This window comes from Cervus elaphus, chromosome 3 (genome assembly GCF_910594005.1).
Source record: "Cervus elaphus chromosome 3, mCerEla1.1, whole genome shotgun sequence".
In the NCBI taxonomy this organism is placed as follows: domain Eukaryota; kingdom Metazoa; phylum Chordata; class Mammalia; order Artiodactyla; family Cervidae; genus Cervus; species Cervus elaphus.
The window spans coordinates 48,129,382-48,145,530 of record NC_057817.1 but is presented as its reverse complement, the minus strand read 5'-3'; the positions used below and the strand labels follow the sequence as shown (position 1 = coordinate 48,145,530).

Genomic DNA, 16,149 nt, shown 5'->3' with positions numbered 1-16,149 from the left:
TGTATGTAGGTTAAGAGGCAACAGTTAGAACTGGACATGGAACAACAGACTGGTTCCAAATCAGGAAAGGAGTACGTCAAGGCTGTAAATTCTCACCCTGCTTATTTAACTTATATGCAGAGTACATCATGCGAAATGCCAAGCTGGATGAAGCACAAGCTGGAATCAAGATTGCCAGGAGAAATATCAATAACCTCAGATATGCAGATGACACCACCCTTATGGCAGAAAGTGAAGAAGAACTAAAGAGCCTCTTGATGAAAGTGAAAGAGGTGAGTGAAAAAGTTGGCTTAAAACTCATTATTCAGAAAACGAAGATCATGGCATCTGGTCCCATCACTTCATGGCAAATAGGTGGGGAAACAATAGAAACAGTGACAGACTTTATTTTGGGGGCTCCAAAATCACTGCAGATGGTGACTGCAGCCATGAAATTAAAAGACGCTTGCTCCTTGGAAGTAAAGCTATGACCAACCTAGACAGCATATTAAAAAGCAGAGACATTACTTTGTCAACAAAGGTCCGTCTAGTCAAAGCTTTGGTTTTTCCAGTAGTCATGTATGGATGTGAGAGTTGGACTATAAAGAAAGCTGAGTGCCAAAGAACTGATGCTTTTGAAGTGTGGTGTTGGAGAAGACTCTTGAGTGTCCCTTGGACAGCAAGGAGATCCAACCAGTCCATCCTAAAGGAGATCAATCCTGAGTATTCATTGGAAGGGCTGATGCCAAAGCTGAAACTCCAATACTTTGGCCACCTGATGCGAAGAGCTGACTCATTTGAAAAGACCCTGATGCTGGGAAGGACTGAAGGCAGGAGGAGAAGGGGACGACAGAGGATGAGATGGTTGGATGGCATCACCGACTGAATGGACATGAGTTTGAGCAAGCTCTGGGAGTTGGTGATGGACAGGGAAGCCTGACATGCTGCAGTCCATGGACACGAGTGAGCGACTGAACCGAACTGACTCCCAAAGTATACTTCTTGCCTCTGGTCTCTCTACTCTCCTGGCCAACTGACCCTTCCCCGCTGCCAACAGTTACCCTTATAAAACATGTATGTGATCATGACACTTCTCTACTTAAAAAGGCTCACTGCTGTCTGCAGAACTGTGTCCAAGAGCTCAGCACAGGAGGCCTCTCCCAGTTGGCCCTGACCTTCCTTCTCAGCCTCTGCTTTGGATATCTGGCTCTTCACCCAACACTCTTACATAAAACAGCCCCGCAGGAAACTAGGGCAGTCAGGGATTCCATAGTTAACCTCCTGTGTCACAAAATGGAAAGGAAAGATTTTTTTCACTTTTTCCTTACCTTTTATTCTGTTGTTATAAAGTAAAAAGATTTGCCTAAAAATTAAATTTAAAAAAGCCATATAACTAAAAACAATGTGCACGCACTCACTTGAAACACATGTATGTTTTACTATTTTTTTTTTTTTAAATAATTTTCACCTACTGTCAAAGATCTGGTATTTCAGAGGAGGGCATCCTGTAATTCACTTGCAATTCCCTCAGAGTAGGATCGTCCTTCTCCCTGAAATGCAACAATTTCTCTTTCTAAGGTGGCAAACTACTTACTACTCACCGTTTAAATCCAGTTCAAATATCTCTTCTCTGGGAAGCCTTTCTCCCCCAGCCTTTTATTCGGTGCATTTTTCTTTCCTCGAGGCGCCCAAAGAGGGAGTAGCTCTCTTATAGCTCTACAGTACTGCCTGTAATTACTTACTTATACAAAATAGATCTGGAGACTCTTTAGGGCAGAGTTCTACTCTGAGTCCCTAGTTCTTATTTGGTGGTTGGCCCACAGTAAGAAATCTTATCACTGGATACAAGAATGAATAAAGTCTCAAAGTCCCTACTCTCTTTAGATCTAGCACCATTTGATGTGGACACGCCTTTGGACAAATCACTTAGATAAATCAGGCCTATAATACTGGAGAAGGAAGGTGTGCGTGCGTGCTCAGTCATGTCGAACTCTTTGCCCTGCTATTGACTGTAGCCCCCCCACCCAGGCCCCTCTGTCCATGGAACTTTCGAGGCAAGAATACTGGAGTGGGTTGTCATTTCCTCCTCCAGATCTTCCCCACTCAGGGATCGAACCCGCGTCTCCTGCATGGGCAGGCGTATTCTTTACCACTGAGCCCCTGGGAGGTGGAGAAGGTCCCAAACGCTAAAAGTGTCCGCCAAAACCTAGTGACATGTTAATTACTACCTTCTTCCCCACCACGCCTTTCCCACCATCCTGACATTCTCTAGGACGGGGAGAATATGGTGCTCAAGATGGGTATTTTTCTCTGCCTGATGGAATAGCTTCGCTCTTTTTTGATTCTTAACATCCAAGACAATTCAGACTCCAGTGTTCCTATTGGGGTTGGGAGTAACATCCCATTCGTTCATGGAGACATCCAAAGTCTGATTTTCCCCACTGGACTCAAAAGAGCCCCACCACAGCGCTCACCCTGGGTCGAAGACTGCCTACCGGTCGGGTGGGGTTTTCCAGCGGCTGGGGCCGCTCGAGCAGGGGAGGCGCTGGGGGCGTCGCCCACGGCCGCCGGGCTCGGCACGCAGGGTCGGGCTGCGGTTGGCCACAAGAGGCATCCATCTTCTTGGAGAAGCGCCGCGCTTGCTTACCGCACGGGTGGGGAGGAGCGGGGCGAGGGTGGAGAAGGGAACAAGCGGTCGGTCGGGCCCCTCCCGCGAGCCCTGCCCCGCCTCGCCGAGCCCGGCGCGGCCGGCCGGGCCGCTGCCGCCCGCAGCTCGCTCCCCAGGCGCCGGGGAGCCGCGGGCCGTGAGCGCGCCTGCAACTTTGCGGCCGCCAGGGGCGCGGCTCCTCCCGGGGCGCGTGCGGGTGTGCGGGTAGCCGGCGGCCTCCTGGGGGCAGCAGCGGCAAGGGGGACGGCGAGAAAGAGGCCGTCTCGGCGCCGGGTGGCCCAGGAGGCGGAGGCCCCGCGAGGCGCCGGCGGTGGAAACCTAAACTCCGCCGGGGCTGCGCCCAGGACGCGTTCTTACGGCGCATAAGCCACCCTCGCGGCGGCCGCCCGGGACTCGCTTTGGGATCGTGATTCCTCTTCCCTGCCCCGGGCAGTAGCAGCCGTGTGTGCCGACGGAGGAGCGGCATCAGCATCCCCAGCCGGGGCGGGACCCCTGAGCGCCGGAGCGGGCGGCCGAGCAGGAAGGGAGGGTCGCGGCGCCCGCCCTCGCCGGCTGGCCCTGCCCCACGCGCCCGGTGCGGGTGGCTAACAATGGTGCGGAGCGCCGGCGCGATCCCCGCGTCCGCCCAGCGGCTGTAGAGGAAGTGGCCGGGCCCCGGGTGGGGTGGGCAGGGAGACGCCCCCCGCCACTCGCCCGCTGGAGTTCGCCGGCGCGCCGGGCCTCGCCGGCCGCGAGCCCTGGGCTCCCCGCCGCATCGCCGACGGCAGCTGGATCCCGAGAGTATGGTGCCAGCGCCCGGGTTAATCTAGTCCTCGGCTCGCTCCTTCTTCCCCTCCTCCTCCTCTCCCTCCCGTCGGTGCTGCTTCTGGGGTCCCGGCATTTGGGAGTACAACTCTCCGCTGCTCCGAGGAGACTGCCTGGTCGGTGACCCCTCACAGAACTTGCCCATTGAGAGCCAACCCCGAACAGCTGGATAATGTCCACTCCGAGCAGATTCAAAAAGGACAAAGAGATCATCGCCGAGTATGAAAGTCAAGTCAAAGGTACGGATGGGAGCGGCTGCCTCGCTCCTTTTGTGTGCTTCCTTGGCATTGTGCTCCGGGAGTTGCGTTTCTAACTTGGGGGTCTGCGCTGGAGGAAGGTCGCGAGGGACCACCGGGTGAGCCACCCAGGGGCTTCGTGAAAGCCAGGCTCAGCTCCAGTCCCGTCGGGTCCACGGGGAGCTGGAGACCGGGTGGCCCTCCCCCGCTGCCAGCTCGCCACCTCCAACCGGGGAGAACTGGCTTTAAATTAACCACCTTTTGCCGGCAACTTACACAGGAGGTGGGCAGCAGCGGAGGTTCCCCCCAGTTATCTTCACCAGCATCTTTTTTTTTTTTTTTTTTAGAATAATACCATTGTCACAGCCACTGACACATTGTCATGTAAAATTTTTTTTTTTTTTTCTTTTTAAGGAGTCATTTTTCTGAAGTCTTGACCCGAAGTGGTCTAGAGCTTCCTTGAGTGCAGGAAATTGGCGATATTTGCACTAATCACAAATTTATCAGGGCGAGTCGCCCTTCTATAAAACAGCTCCCTAAAAGCCTGGCAGTTAAACCAAGAAAGGACTAGTGGAATCTGACTCTTCCTCTATAATGGGCCGGAATTCAGTGCCATCTTTCACACTCACACGGGGATATTGCTTTATCATTTGCTGGAGGCCACTTGCATGTAAAATGAAGGTTTGAATGTTTGAGTAGTAGTTTGAATCCATTTACATGGTCACCTAATGAAGGAATCTAGTTAAGGTTAATTATGGCATTTTTACTCAATGTGTCTTGCGGTTTAAAATATATATTTTCTCTCTGGTACAAGTATTTTGTGTTGCTGTTGAAGTGTTTAATAAGCATATATTTGTTGTTTATTTTTCCCTCTTCCTCTATGGCCTCTCACTGGTAGCTGTTCCTATCCATTGAGACAATGGATGGAGTGTTGAGGTTACTGCTGTTCTTTGGAATATTCAATGCAGAGTTGATAAAAATTGCTTTGTAGACACCTGTGTTTGTACAGACACAATCTTATGAAAGGGCTGCAGAGAAAGGCATTCCTGAATTTGTCTTGGGAAAGGCAGGAGCAGCCTGGGAGTTCTTTTGTGTGGTCAAGTTGTGAAAATGCCTGGAGTCCGGTGAAAGGACCTGGTAGGGAAACCCTCTGTGAATGAGTGAGAATCTGGACCGACTTACGACCAGAGGCAAACACTATCTGCAAGCCCAGGGACTTATATTTCCTTTAGGTTGATTCCAGTAATGGAGTGAAGATGAACACTCTTCAGGAAACAGATTTTTATCTGCTTGCAGTTATAAGATAATGTATGCTTGTAGGAACTGGTTACATTGACATGGAAGTTATTTAGCAGAGAAATAATTATTTGCTTAGAGACAGATAAACTTTCTAATGAGCATAACCTTTCTTTTCTTCTTCTTCTTTTTTTTTTTTTTCCTTTCTTTTCTTAACAAGTCAACAGTCCTTCTCAGGTATAACTCCTGTTCACAGTCATCATTTCTCTGTGCAGTTTTTCCGCATGGCTCTTTGTGGCAGGTCTTCAAGGGGTGGCAGTCTGGATTTCGTACTGTCTGCAGCGTTGACTGGCAGCTTGTACTTCCAAGAATTGGTTTCTTTATTTCTGCTCTAAGGTGGTTTGTTCATGATGAAGTCCTTATCTGAAAAATATTCTCATGATTAATGAATTCTGTAGTTACCTGGTTACTTACCTACTTTGAGAGCTTAGGCCCTCAACATTGGTTTAAAAATCAATAAAATGGGATGCGTTGCCGTGTTTAAAACGTGTCCATCAAATCCAATCCAAGGAAAAATTATGAACATGGTGAAAATTATTTTTGGAACCAATTCCGACCCATAAAAAGTAATGTATTCCCTTCAACCCTCCTCACTCACCTGTGAGTCCTCAGGCAGCTTTATGACTCTCTACTACGCCTGAACTGCCTTTCCCATCAGGGTCTGTGTCCAGAGTTCATCTGCTTCCTCTGCAATACTTACACATCCTGTGTCTAACCCAGATCCTTACTGTTGTTGACGTTCAGTAGCTAAGTCATATCCAGCTCTTTATGACCCCATGGGCTGAACTGTTATCTTCCCCTCTTCACACACACCATTCTCAGGACAACTGCACTTCCGATGATAACTGGGTCTGAGATACCCAGGGGGACGCTGCAAAGCTTCTCACCACCCAGCCCCAGAAGTTCCAGAATCACTTTTGCCATATTCTATTGATTGTTGTTCTTCAGGTGCTGAGTTGTTTCCCACCCGTGGACTGCAGCACAGCCGGCTCCTCTGTCCTTGACTATCTCCAGAGTTTGCTCAAATTCCTATCCATTGAGTTGGGGACGTTATCTAACCATCTCATCCTCTGCCACCCCCTTCTCCTTTTGCAGTCACCCTTTCCCAACATCAGAGTCTTTTCCAGTTAGTCAACTCTTTGCATCACGTGGCCAAAGTGTTGACGCTTCAGCTACAGTCTGTCCAGTGAATAGTCAGGGTTGATTTCCTTTAGGATTGACTGGTTTGATCTCGTTTCCCCTAATGCCAGATCCTTATATCCATATGTCAACATGGGAGTAGGGAAATACAATGGAATTGGACCACACACACTTTGAATGGCACGAATTCACCTGAATTTACTAGGCAACATCAAGAAGACAATGAGAGAGAAATGAGAGTTAAATAGTGCCTGAGGCCTGCTGTCTGTAAAGTGAGAATAGGTCCCTCATTAAGAATAGTTTCAGAGGTAGGATCCTGGTTTTCTGTTTCTTTCCCTGAGCCCCTCTTTAAGGTTGAGTGTCTCACCCAGGCAGAATGCTAGTCCACTAGTTAAAGATAGGTGGTTTTGGAACAACCAACACTTTCAGTTCTAGCAGTTAATTTCATCTGATGGTAAACAAAAGGAAGATGGCTCATTCTGTCACTGGAGGAAAACCTAGCTGTATTGGGCTCATTAAGAGACCACTCTTAACAGGTCTCTTCTGAATTAATAAAGCCACATATATTGAACTCTCTGGATGACTTACATATATGGGAGAGTCACCTTTGCTTTAACTTTTTTCGTAATGAATTCATATCTGAGTTCTCAGGGTTTAATTAAAGTGTAATACCCAGGTAGAGCAGTAGTAAAGAATCCACCTGCCAGTGCTGAAAACAGAAGAGGTGGGTTCGATCCCTGGGTCAGGAAGATCCCCTGGAGTAGGAAGTGGCAACCCACTCCAGTATTCTTGCCTGGAAAATTCTATGGCAGAGGAATCTGGCTGGCTGTCAGACATGACTGAGCACTCATGTACTCATTCACATAGAGAATACAGAAAAAATAATAAAATCACGTTCAGAAAAGTAGAGCACGGGATTGTAAGAGGGGGAAGAATTGGAGGTTATGACTAGTTAAAGGAACAGATAGGTTTAAATCAAGGAGAAAAACACCCCAAGCAATAATTTAAAAGGCATGTGTTAGGAGGAGAAGGATTATTTCATGCATGTTGGTCAATTTCCCGAAGATTTAGAATCCAGAGAAATTAATCTCTTGTTTCTGTGGGGCCTTAAAAAGCAAGCTTGTCTGGAAAAGTATATGAAACTCAGACCACTCGACTACACTACTTTTAGCATCTCTGGCAAAAAACTTAGCAGTGGAAAAGATCATAGCAAGTGGCTAGCAGAAGGTTTGAGGATTATCTGTGGATTTCAGAGATCCAGTAATTTTTGAATTCTGCAGCAGAAATATTATAGAGTCCATATAAAAACTATGGGCTCACATATGGGAGTCAGAAGAATCAAAAGACACGTTTTGTGAGGTGAAACTCATGGATGGGAAGTTGTGTTTGTTTTTAATAATGCGTGTTGTTAGTTGCTAAGAATTGACAGCTATTATTTGCAGTATTTTCCAAGGGATAATCTCATACTCTCATCTACATGCCATATGTGCAGGAAGTGCCAAGAAAATCTGTTGTTCTTCAACCACCCTGCTGCCTGAACTACAAATAGTGCGTTTTGGTAGCAGATGGAGCATAAGAAATTGCCAGCTCAATTTGATAGGACCTCACATCATGTGATAGGTTTCAGTGGGGAAATTAAAAGTGGTTCTGTCACTCATACGGAACCTGTGTCTACGTCTAATGTTCTTTCATTTAGCTTGTAATAGAAAATAACAGTTTAAATTGTGAATTAAAATTTTATACTTGGGAAGGACTTTAAACATTCCCTGTCCAGCCCACTTATACAGTATAAGGAGGCATAATGTCAGTTGTACAATTAACTGTAATATATGTGCAACTGGAACCCAGGTCCTCTGCTTTTCAGTAGCAAATCAGATTGGTTTGGTTTTTAGATTCCTCACAAAGTAGAGTAGGAGATAGAACACTTACCTATTTAGACTTTACGTCCCTTGAAGAAATCATAGCTAGATGAAAGACAGAACAGCTCTTATCTATTAACAGGAGGAGTTAATTAAAGTGATTAACAGCAGCTAAATTTCAAGCAAGATCATTTCAAGAAACCACAGTGCCCAGGCAGTGGCTTCACATCATGCCTTTGCGATCAAGGGGAAAAAAATAGGTGAATATGTACAAATGTAACACATTTAAAATTTTGGTCATGCTAATTGTAGCCATTGCAATAAGACCTCTTAGATTGTCCAGAAAACCTGATTAGTTTCATGAATTTGAAAATATCTTAAGGAATAGTTCTGGAGAAATTTTTAAGCAAAGCATGTTCTTCTGAAATACAGTAAGGGTTGGCATATGCTATGGGATGAAAAATCTGAGCTCTAACCATTTATATTGGTTTCTTACTCCGAGCTGAAATAAATAGGTCAGGAAACCCTACATCCTCAACTCTGGTCCAATTGAGAGTCTACTTTGTGGATTGATCAGACCCTTTTTTATGCTACTTGTTTTTATTTCAAATTATACCACTGAGAATTAAGATTAAAAAAACAAAAGCCAAGTGAACTGTATGTCTAATCACTCAGTCTCTTTTTGTTTTAGTGGTTTGAAGTCAGAAACTGATATTACAGTTCCTTGAATACTTTTTTGGTAATTGAAGGTGTTTTTATTTGTTGGTCCCAAGTTACCTTCTAGTTTACTAACAGCGTATTTGTGCTTACCTTTTATATCTCAGGATGGGAAGAAATAGAACATACTGTTTAAGAGCAGAAACTTTGGTATTAGCCACTCAGCCCTGCCACTAATGATGTATTTGACCGCTATTAGTCGATTTCTTCATCTGTAAAATGGGAATAATATTGATAGTAGTACTTACTTCCTTGCCTTTGTGAGGCTTCTGTGAGGTGATTTGTGGAAAGCCTTTATTACAGACTTGGCACTAATGAATAGTCTTTAAAAATTAGGCTTTGTTATCTGTTTAATTTTTATTTTCTTTAATTTCAACTGCTCCTTTTTACATTCTGAGTTGGACAAGCTTTTTGAAATTCAAATACATAATCACCAATCTGCTGCCTAAATAGATCCCAAAGTGGGCGATTATAAGCCATTCTAATAAAGTGCTCTGTACTCTTAGAATAGAGTGAGTTTCATGGTGGAATTAAAAAGGGATGTGTAATAGGCAAACCAGAGGGATGCCCAGCTCCTTCTAAGGTGGATTTTTTTTTTTTTATTGTGTCATTGCTTTTTATCCAAGTACATATAACAGAGCCGAGAAGCACATTTCCTAGGCTGCCATGTGTTTGCTTACAACTTTTGTTTAAAATGTTCTCTTCCTTTAATGATACCAAATGAGCTTCCCTGATTACTTAAGCAGTAAAGAATCCTCCTGGAATGCAGGAGACACAGGAGAGGTGGGTTCGATCCCCGGGTTAGGAAGATCCCTGGAGGAGGAAATGGCAACCCACTCCAGTATTCCTGCCTGGGAAATCCCATGGACAGAGGAGCCTGGTGGGCTACAGTCCATTGGGTCACAAAGAGTCCCACATGACTGAGCTTGCACGCAGCTTACTGACACCAAATGGAAAATGAAAACTGTAGTCCTGTGACAAAAAGGATTCTTATATTGTCCAATAAAGTCTCTGACTTAATTTCATAGCAAAATATTTTGTTTTAAAATCATTATAGAAGGTCTTCCCTGGTTGTCCAGTGGTTAAGACTCCATGTTCCCCATGCAGGGAGTCTAGGTTCCATCCATGGTCAGGGAACTAGATCCCACATGCTGCCGCTGAGTTTGCATGCCCCAACAATCCTGCAAAGCTACAAGACCCAGCTCAGCCAAATAAATAAATTTAAATAAATAAATTTTTAAAAAATCAGTGTAGAAATGAGCTTTTTTGCGTGTAACTGTTCATTTGCTTTTGCTTGTGAGAGCACTCTGCTCTTTTCCAGCTTTATTGCGATAGAACCGACATAACAGAGCAGTTTGATATTAAAAATTGTTGTCTATTATCTTCCACATCTCCAATAGAGCTTTGTTAAATATTAATTGAATGAATAAAGTAATCATTTTGAATTATTATTCCTTTATAGTATAACCAACATGTTCATCATAGAATTATCTAGGGTGTCCGACAATCAAGTATTACCACAAAATTAAATCGAACTCAAATGTAACATCTTTAGAAAGTTGCAAAGCTGGAAACAATCTAAATGTCCAACAGTGGAGAATAGTTAACTAAATTCCACTTGGGAATAATTAGCTAACTTATACACGTGAAGTCATTAACACTGGTTTTTTTTGTTTGTTTGTTTTTTAACACTGGTTTTTGAAGAACATTTTATGGTATGGAGAAATATTTTTTTGAATAATTATTTACAATTTAGTGAATAATTTACATTATGTCTGGTAGGCCAAATTCTCCTTCCTTATATCCTTTCAAAAGTATTTTGGTGATCTTGATCCTTTCTCTTTTATGTGTGTTTTAGAATCACTTTTCCTTCCATGGGAAGTCCATTGGCAGTTTGATTAAAACTGAAATTATAGAGCAATTAGCAGAGAACTGGCATCCTTATATTAGATTATAAATTCTAATTACACATGAATATGAGTATTTCTGCATTTATTTAGTTATTTTTAAATATCTTACTGTAAAGTTTTGTATTTTCTATGTCTTTTGTTAGATTTATTTCACTTTTCTTACTGTATATGATATCTCTTTTAAAATTGTTTTTTAATTGTTTCTGGTGTGTGCAGAAATGCCATTTACTTCTGTATAGAAGTCTTATATCCAGCCGCCTTGCTAGTTTATTATTATTACAAATAATTTGTTCATTTTTTGGTTATAAAATCTTATTATTTGCAAATAAAGACAATTACATTTCCCCCTTCCCAGTCCTTTTGGCTTTAATTTATTCTTCTGTTTTTGCCCTCGGCAGAATTTTGAGTATGAAGTTGATAAATGTAGTGAATTGGCATTCTTTTCTTGTTCTGGATTTAAAGGGAGTGTTTTCAAGCCTTTTTTCCCCCATAAAGGATAATGATTGTTTTCATTTTGTTATAGATATTCTCATCAGATTAGGTAAGATCTCACATATTCTCTGTTTACTTGAAGTTTTAATCATTAATAGTTGGTTGAAAGTGATCTTTTTTCTTTTTGCATTTATTGATATTATTTTTTCTTCTTTAATCAGTTAATGTAATGAGAAATATTTATAGAGTTTCTAATATTAAACCATATCTGTGTTCCAGAATTAAACCTGTCTTCATCATTGTATTATATTTGTAAATAGTTGCATTCAGCTTGCCAGTATTTAGTTTAGGTTTTTTGGGGGGAAGTGGTTTTTTTTATTGTTTTTTGCTTGGTTGGTTGGTTGTTGTCTCTAAATTCTGAAACAAAATAGACGCATGGCTTTTCTTTCGGACACTGTCCTTGTCGGTTCTTATTTCACTCATACTAGCCTCACAGAATGCACTGGAGAGTGTTGCTTCTCTTTCCATTTTGTGGAAGACTCTGAAATTGTGGAATATTCCTTCTCTTGAAAGGTCCGTAAAACTGCTTACTTGAGTCTAGTTATTTTCTTTGTGTGAAGAACTTTTAACTACTTATCAGGAGTTAAGCTTTGGTTTTATTAGTGATAGGATTATTTATTCTTTTTTATATTCCTTCTGAAGTTAGTTTTGATAAGTTATGTTTTTCTAAAGATGTCTCCATTTTCTGTATGTTTTCAGATACATTGACATAATGTTGATGACAGGATGTTTTTGCAATAAGGGCCGATTTGTATTTAATTTAAAATACCATTTTAGGGAATTCCCTGGCAGTCCAGTGGTTAGGACTTGAAGCTTTCACTGTGAGGGCCCAAGTTCAATCTCTGTTCGGGGAACTAAGATCCCACAAGCCATGTGGTGTGGCTAACAAATAAAAATTTAGAAATAAATAAAAAATAAAATATTATTTTAAAATATTTATTTTTGCCCCATCTCTTCGCTGAATTTTAAAAGGGGGTTGTCTCTTTTTGTTGTTTTTTCTTTTCTCTTTTATTGATTTCTGCTCTTATCTTTATTATCATCCTTTAAATTTTTTTCAGATTTATTCTGTTCTTTATCTGTTTTTTTTACGTTGGACATACAGCTCATTTGTTTTTAAGTTTTTTTAAATTTACTTTTAATTAGAGGATAATTGCTTTACAATACTGTGTTGGTTTCTGCCATACATCAGTGTGAATCAGCCATAGGTATACATGTGTCCCCTCCCTCTTAAACCTGCCTCCCGCCTCCACCCCATCCCACCTGGCTAGGTAGTCACAGAGGACCAGGTCTGAGGTGTCTGTGTCATGCAACAGATTCATTCAGTGCTACTCTCTACTTGTTCTACCCTCTCCTTCCCCCACTGAATCTGCAAATCTGTTCTCTAAATAGGTTCATCATTGCCATCTTTCTAGATTCCATATATATGCATTAATATACAATATTTTTTTCTTTTCTCTTTTCTCTTTCTGACTTAGTTCACTCTATAATAGGCTCTAGTTTCATCCACCTCTTTAGAACTGACTCAGATGTGTTCCTTTTTATGGCTTAGTAATATTCCATTGCATGTATGTACCACAACTTCTTTACCCATTCATCTGTCGATGGACATCTAGGTTGCTTCCATGTCCTAGCTATGGTAAATAGTGCTACAATGAACACTGGGATACATGTGTCTTTTTCAACTGTGATCCTCAGGGTATATGCCCAGTAGTGGGATTGTTGAGTCATTTGGTAGTTTTATTCCTAGTAGCTTTCAAGCTTATTGTTTCTATCCTCCTTTGCTATTATAAGCATTTAAGGCAATGCATTTTTTTTTCTAATGTAAACGTTATTTCTAACAAAAGCATGATTCTTAAGAAAGGCATCTGTTCTTCTCCCCTAATAAATATTTATGATAGTTTCACTTAAAGTACTGTTTTTGCTTCATCTAGCAAATTTTGATCTTGTGAAGTTTATTAAAATTGTGTTCTGAGTATTCTGAATTTCTTCCAATGGTTTCTTCTTACCTATGAGGTATAAAGAAGTATGACTACATTGAAAAGTGAGACTATTTATATATTTTTTAAAAATATAATTACTGCATTGCAATATGAGTACTTTCTGAGAGTAATTTATTTTTTTGAAGTGTTTGAAATTAGTTGCAGATGATCTCCTTTTACTGTTCTCTGGAGGAATTCATGTAAGACTGGAACTGTGTGACTCTTAAATGTTTACTGAAGTCATCTGGGTCTAGTATTGTCATCAAGAAAAAAAAACTGCCATTGCTTTTGAATACAGATTTCCTAATTTATTGACATAAAATTGTTTACTGTATTCTCATACCTTTTTAATCTCTGCAGCATCTGCAGTTATAGTGTTAATAACACTTGTTTGTATGTGTGTCTTCTCCCTTTTTTCCATGATTGACCTTGCCAGAGGTATGTTTATTTTATTAGTCTTTTCAAAGAACTAGTTTTATACTTCTTTGATTTACCATATTGTATATTTGTTTTCTGTTTTGTTAGTATGTTTCCTCCCTATGATTCCCTTCCTTTTACTTTTTTTATGAGCATTATTTACTGATCCTTTTTAAAATTCTTATTTATCTTCCAAGTTCTTACTTTTTATAATGTAAACAAGTAAGGTAATAAAATTTCCTCTAAGTATTGCTTTACATGCATTCTGCAAGATTATTTTTCCATGTTAGTGTTTACTTTAACAGGATAGCATATGTAGCTTTTCTTTTTCGAAGTATAGTTGATATACAGTGTTGTGGTAGTTTCAGATGTATAGCAAAGTGATTCAGTTATATAAAAACTGAATATATGTTATATATGTAAAATATATATATTTTCTTTTTTTAGATTCTTTTCCATTTTAGATTATAAAATACTGTATATAGTTCCCTGTGCTATACAGTAGGTCCTTGGTTACCTATTTGTATTTTATATATAGTAATGTGAGTGTTGGACTATAAAGAAAACTGAACGCTAAAGAATTGATGCTTTTGAACTGTGGTGTTGGACTCTTGAGAGTCCCTTGGACTGCAAGGATATCCAACCAGTCCATCCTAAAGGAAATCAGTCCTGAATACTCATTGGAAGGACTAATGTTGAAGCTGAAATTCTAATACTTTGGCCACTTGATGCAAGACTCATTTGAAAAGACCCTGATGCTGGGAAAGATTGAAGGCGGGAGGAAAAGGGGGTGACAAAGGATGAGATGGTTGGATGGTATCACCAACTCGATGGACATGAGTTTGAGTAAACTCCGGGAGTTAGTGATGGACAGGGAGGCCTGGCATGCTGCGGTCCATGTGGTCACAAAGAGTTGGACACAACTGAGTGACTGAACTGAACTGAACTGAATGTATATCTCTAAAAATTTTTACGTGTAGTGTTTTTCTTATCTTTCGGTTTTGTGTACTTTCTAATTTCCATTGTGATTTTTTTCTGTGACTCATAGTCTGTTTAAAAGTGTTTTAAATTTTTCAGATACAAAGTTATTTCATTTATCATTTTGTTACTAATTTCTAACTTAATTGCATTGTCATTATAGAGCATGGTCTGATTATACTGATGTTTTGAAATATTTTTCTTGACCATGTTTTCTTTGACCATGCTATTTAAGATCATAAGCCTCAACCTCCTGTGGCTCTTCCCATCTTCCTTCTCTTGCGTTCTCTCTCTCCATAGCACTTGTTATCATTTGACCTGTTTTATACTGACTTCATCTTGTTTTGGGGCTTTTAAATTTCCTTACTTATATGAAAACTGGTGATGTGGTTAAAATCATATTTAAAAAATATTTTATCCAGCGTTTTAGTTTCAATGAGAAGAGTCAGGGCTATCTATCTAAATTTACAATATACTATTGGAAGCAGAAGTCTATTATTCAGTAGGTTTGTTTTTGTTTTTGTTTTTTGAGCCCATCAGTTTTTAAAAATTAATTAATTTATTCTTGCTGCTCTGGGTCTCTGTTGTTGCACATGGCCTATTCTCTAGTTGCGGTGCTCAGGCTTCTCATTGTGATGGCTTTTCTTGTTAGTGAACACAAGCTCCAGCAGTGGGAGCGCACAAGCTTAGTTGCCCCGTGACATGTGGAATCTTCCTGCACCAGATCCCCTGCATTGGCAGGTGGATTCTTAACCACTGGACCACCAGGAAATTCCAAGCCCATCAATTTATTACATTTTTTATTGAGATATATTTGACATTATATTAATAATGACATTATAATATTATATCATTATGTAATAGTATATTAGTTTCAGGTGTGGAGGAGGGCATGCCAACCCACTCCAATGTTCTTGCCTGGAGAATCCCATGGACAGAGGAGCCTGGCGGGCTACAGTCCACGGGGTCGCAAAGAGTCAGACACAGCTGAGCGACTAAGCATACATAACACAGTTTCAGGTGTACAACATAATGATTCTATAGTTGTGAATATTGCCAAATGAGCACTACAGTAAGTACATCACCACACATAGAATATTTTTTCTTGTGATGAAAACTTTTAAATCTACTCTCAGTAAATTTCATACAATTATTTTTAATTCATTCAATATCAAGTTGTGTTTTAGCAAGAGAACCCAAAAATATATGTAGGTCAGGTTTACTGGGAAGAATCGGCCTATGTTTTTTCCTAAAGAGAATTATAGGGGTATCGTCCCTGCCCTCTAGAATGATGCTTATAACCCAAGATCCATACACTGGAGAAGAGAGCAAATAATGTTACCCTAACACTTTCAAGTTCTTCATGTGTAGGTTTATGTCTGCACACAGAAAAATCCAGGATATGTGGATTTTAGGGATGAAAATGTGTAGTGAGGATCAATGAAAGGCTTTGATGTGGGCAGCGCATGAAAACATCCACACTTTTCTGAATAATCTGAGATGCTGCTGGAAAACTGGGGTTTTGCTTCTGTTGTTAATCATGCAGAGTCTGGTCTTTCATTCCTGGAGTTTGCAGGTAACAGCTTTCCTTTTCTTTCGGAGCTGTTTCTACCATTTTAGCCCTTGGAGTTCTAGTCTAGAGCTGGCTGCAGTGACCTGTAATAATTCAGGGCC

At 41.0% G+C, this 16,149-nt stretch overlaps 1 protein-coding gene across 2 annotated transcripts in view; it reads left to right on the top strand.

The window, feature by feature from the left end:
• Positions 1–2,937: 2,937 nt before the first annotated feature.
• Positions 2,938–16,149, top strand: part of SRGAP1 (SLIT-ROBO Rho GTPase activating protein 1) — a 295,080-nt gene continuing 281,868 nt past the window's right edge. The window contains exon 1 of one of the 2 annotated variants that reach the window (XM_043888221.1): positions 2,938–3,690. In XM_043888221.1, coding sequence (XP_043744156.1) covers positions 3,624–3,690 — 67 coding nt within the window. In that variant the 5' untranslated portion in view covers positions 2,938–3,623. The remainder of the gene's footprint in view (positions 3,691–16,149) is intronic. The other variant, XM_043888212.1, reaches the window with a different exon arrangement.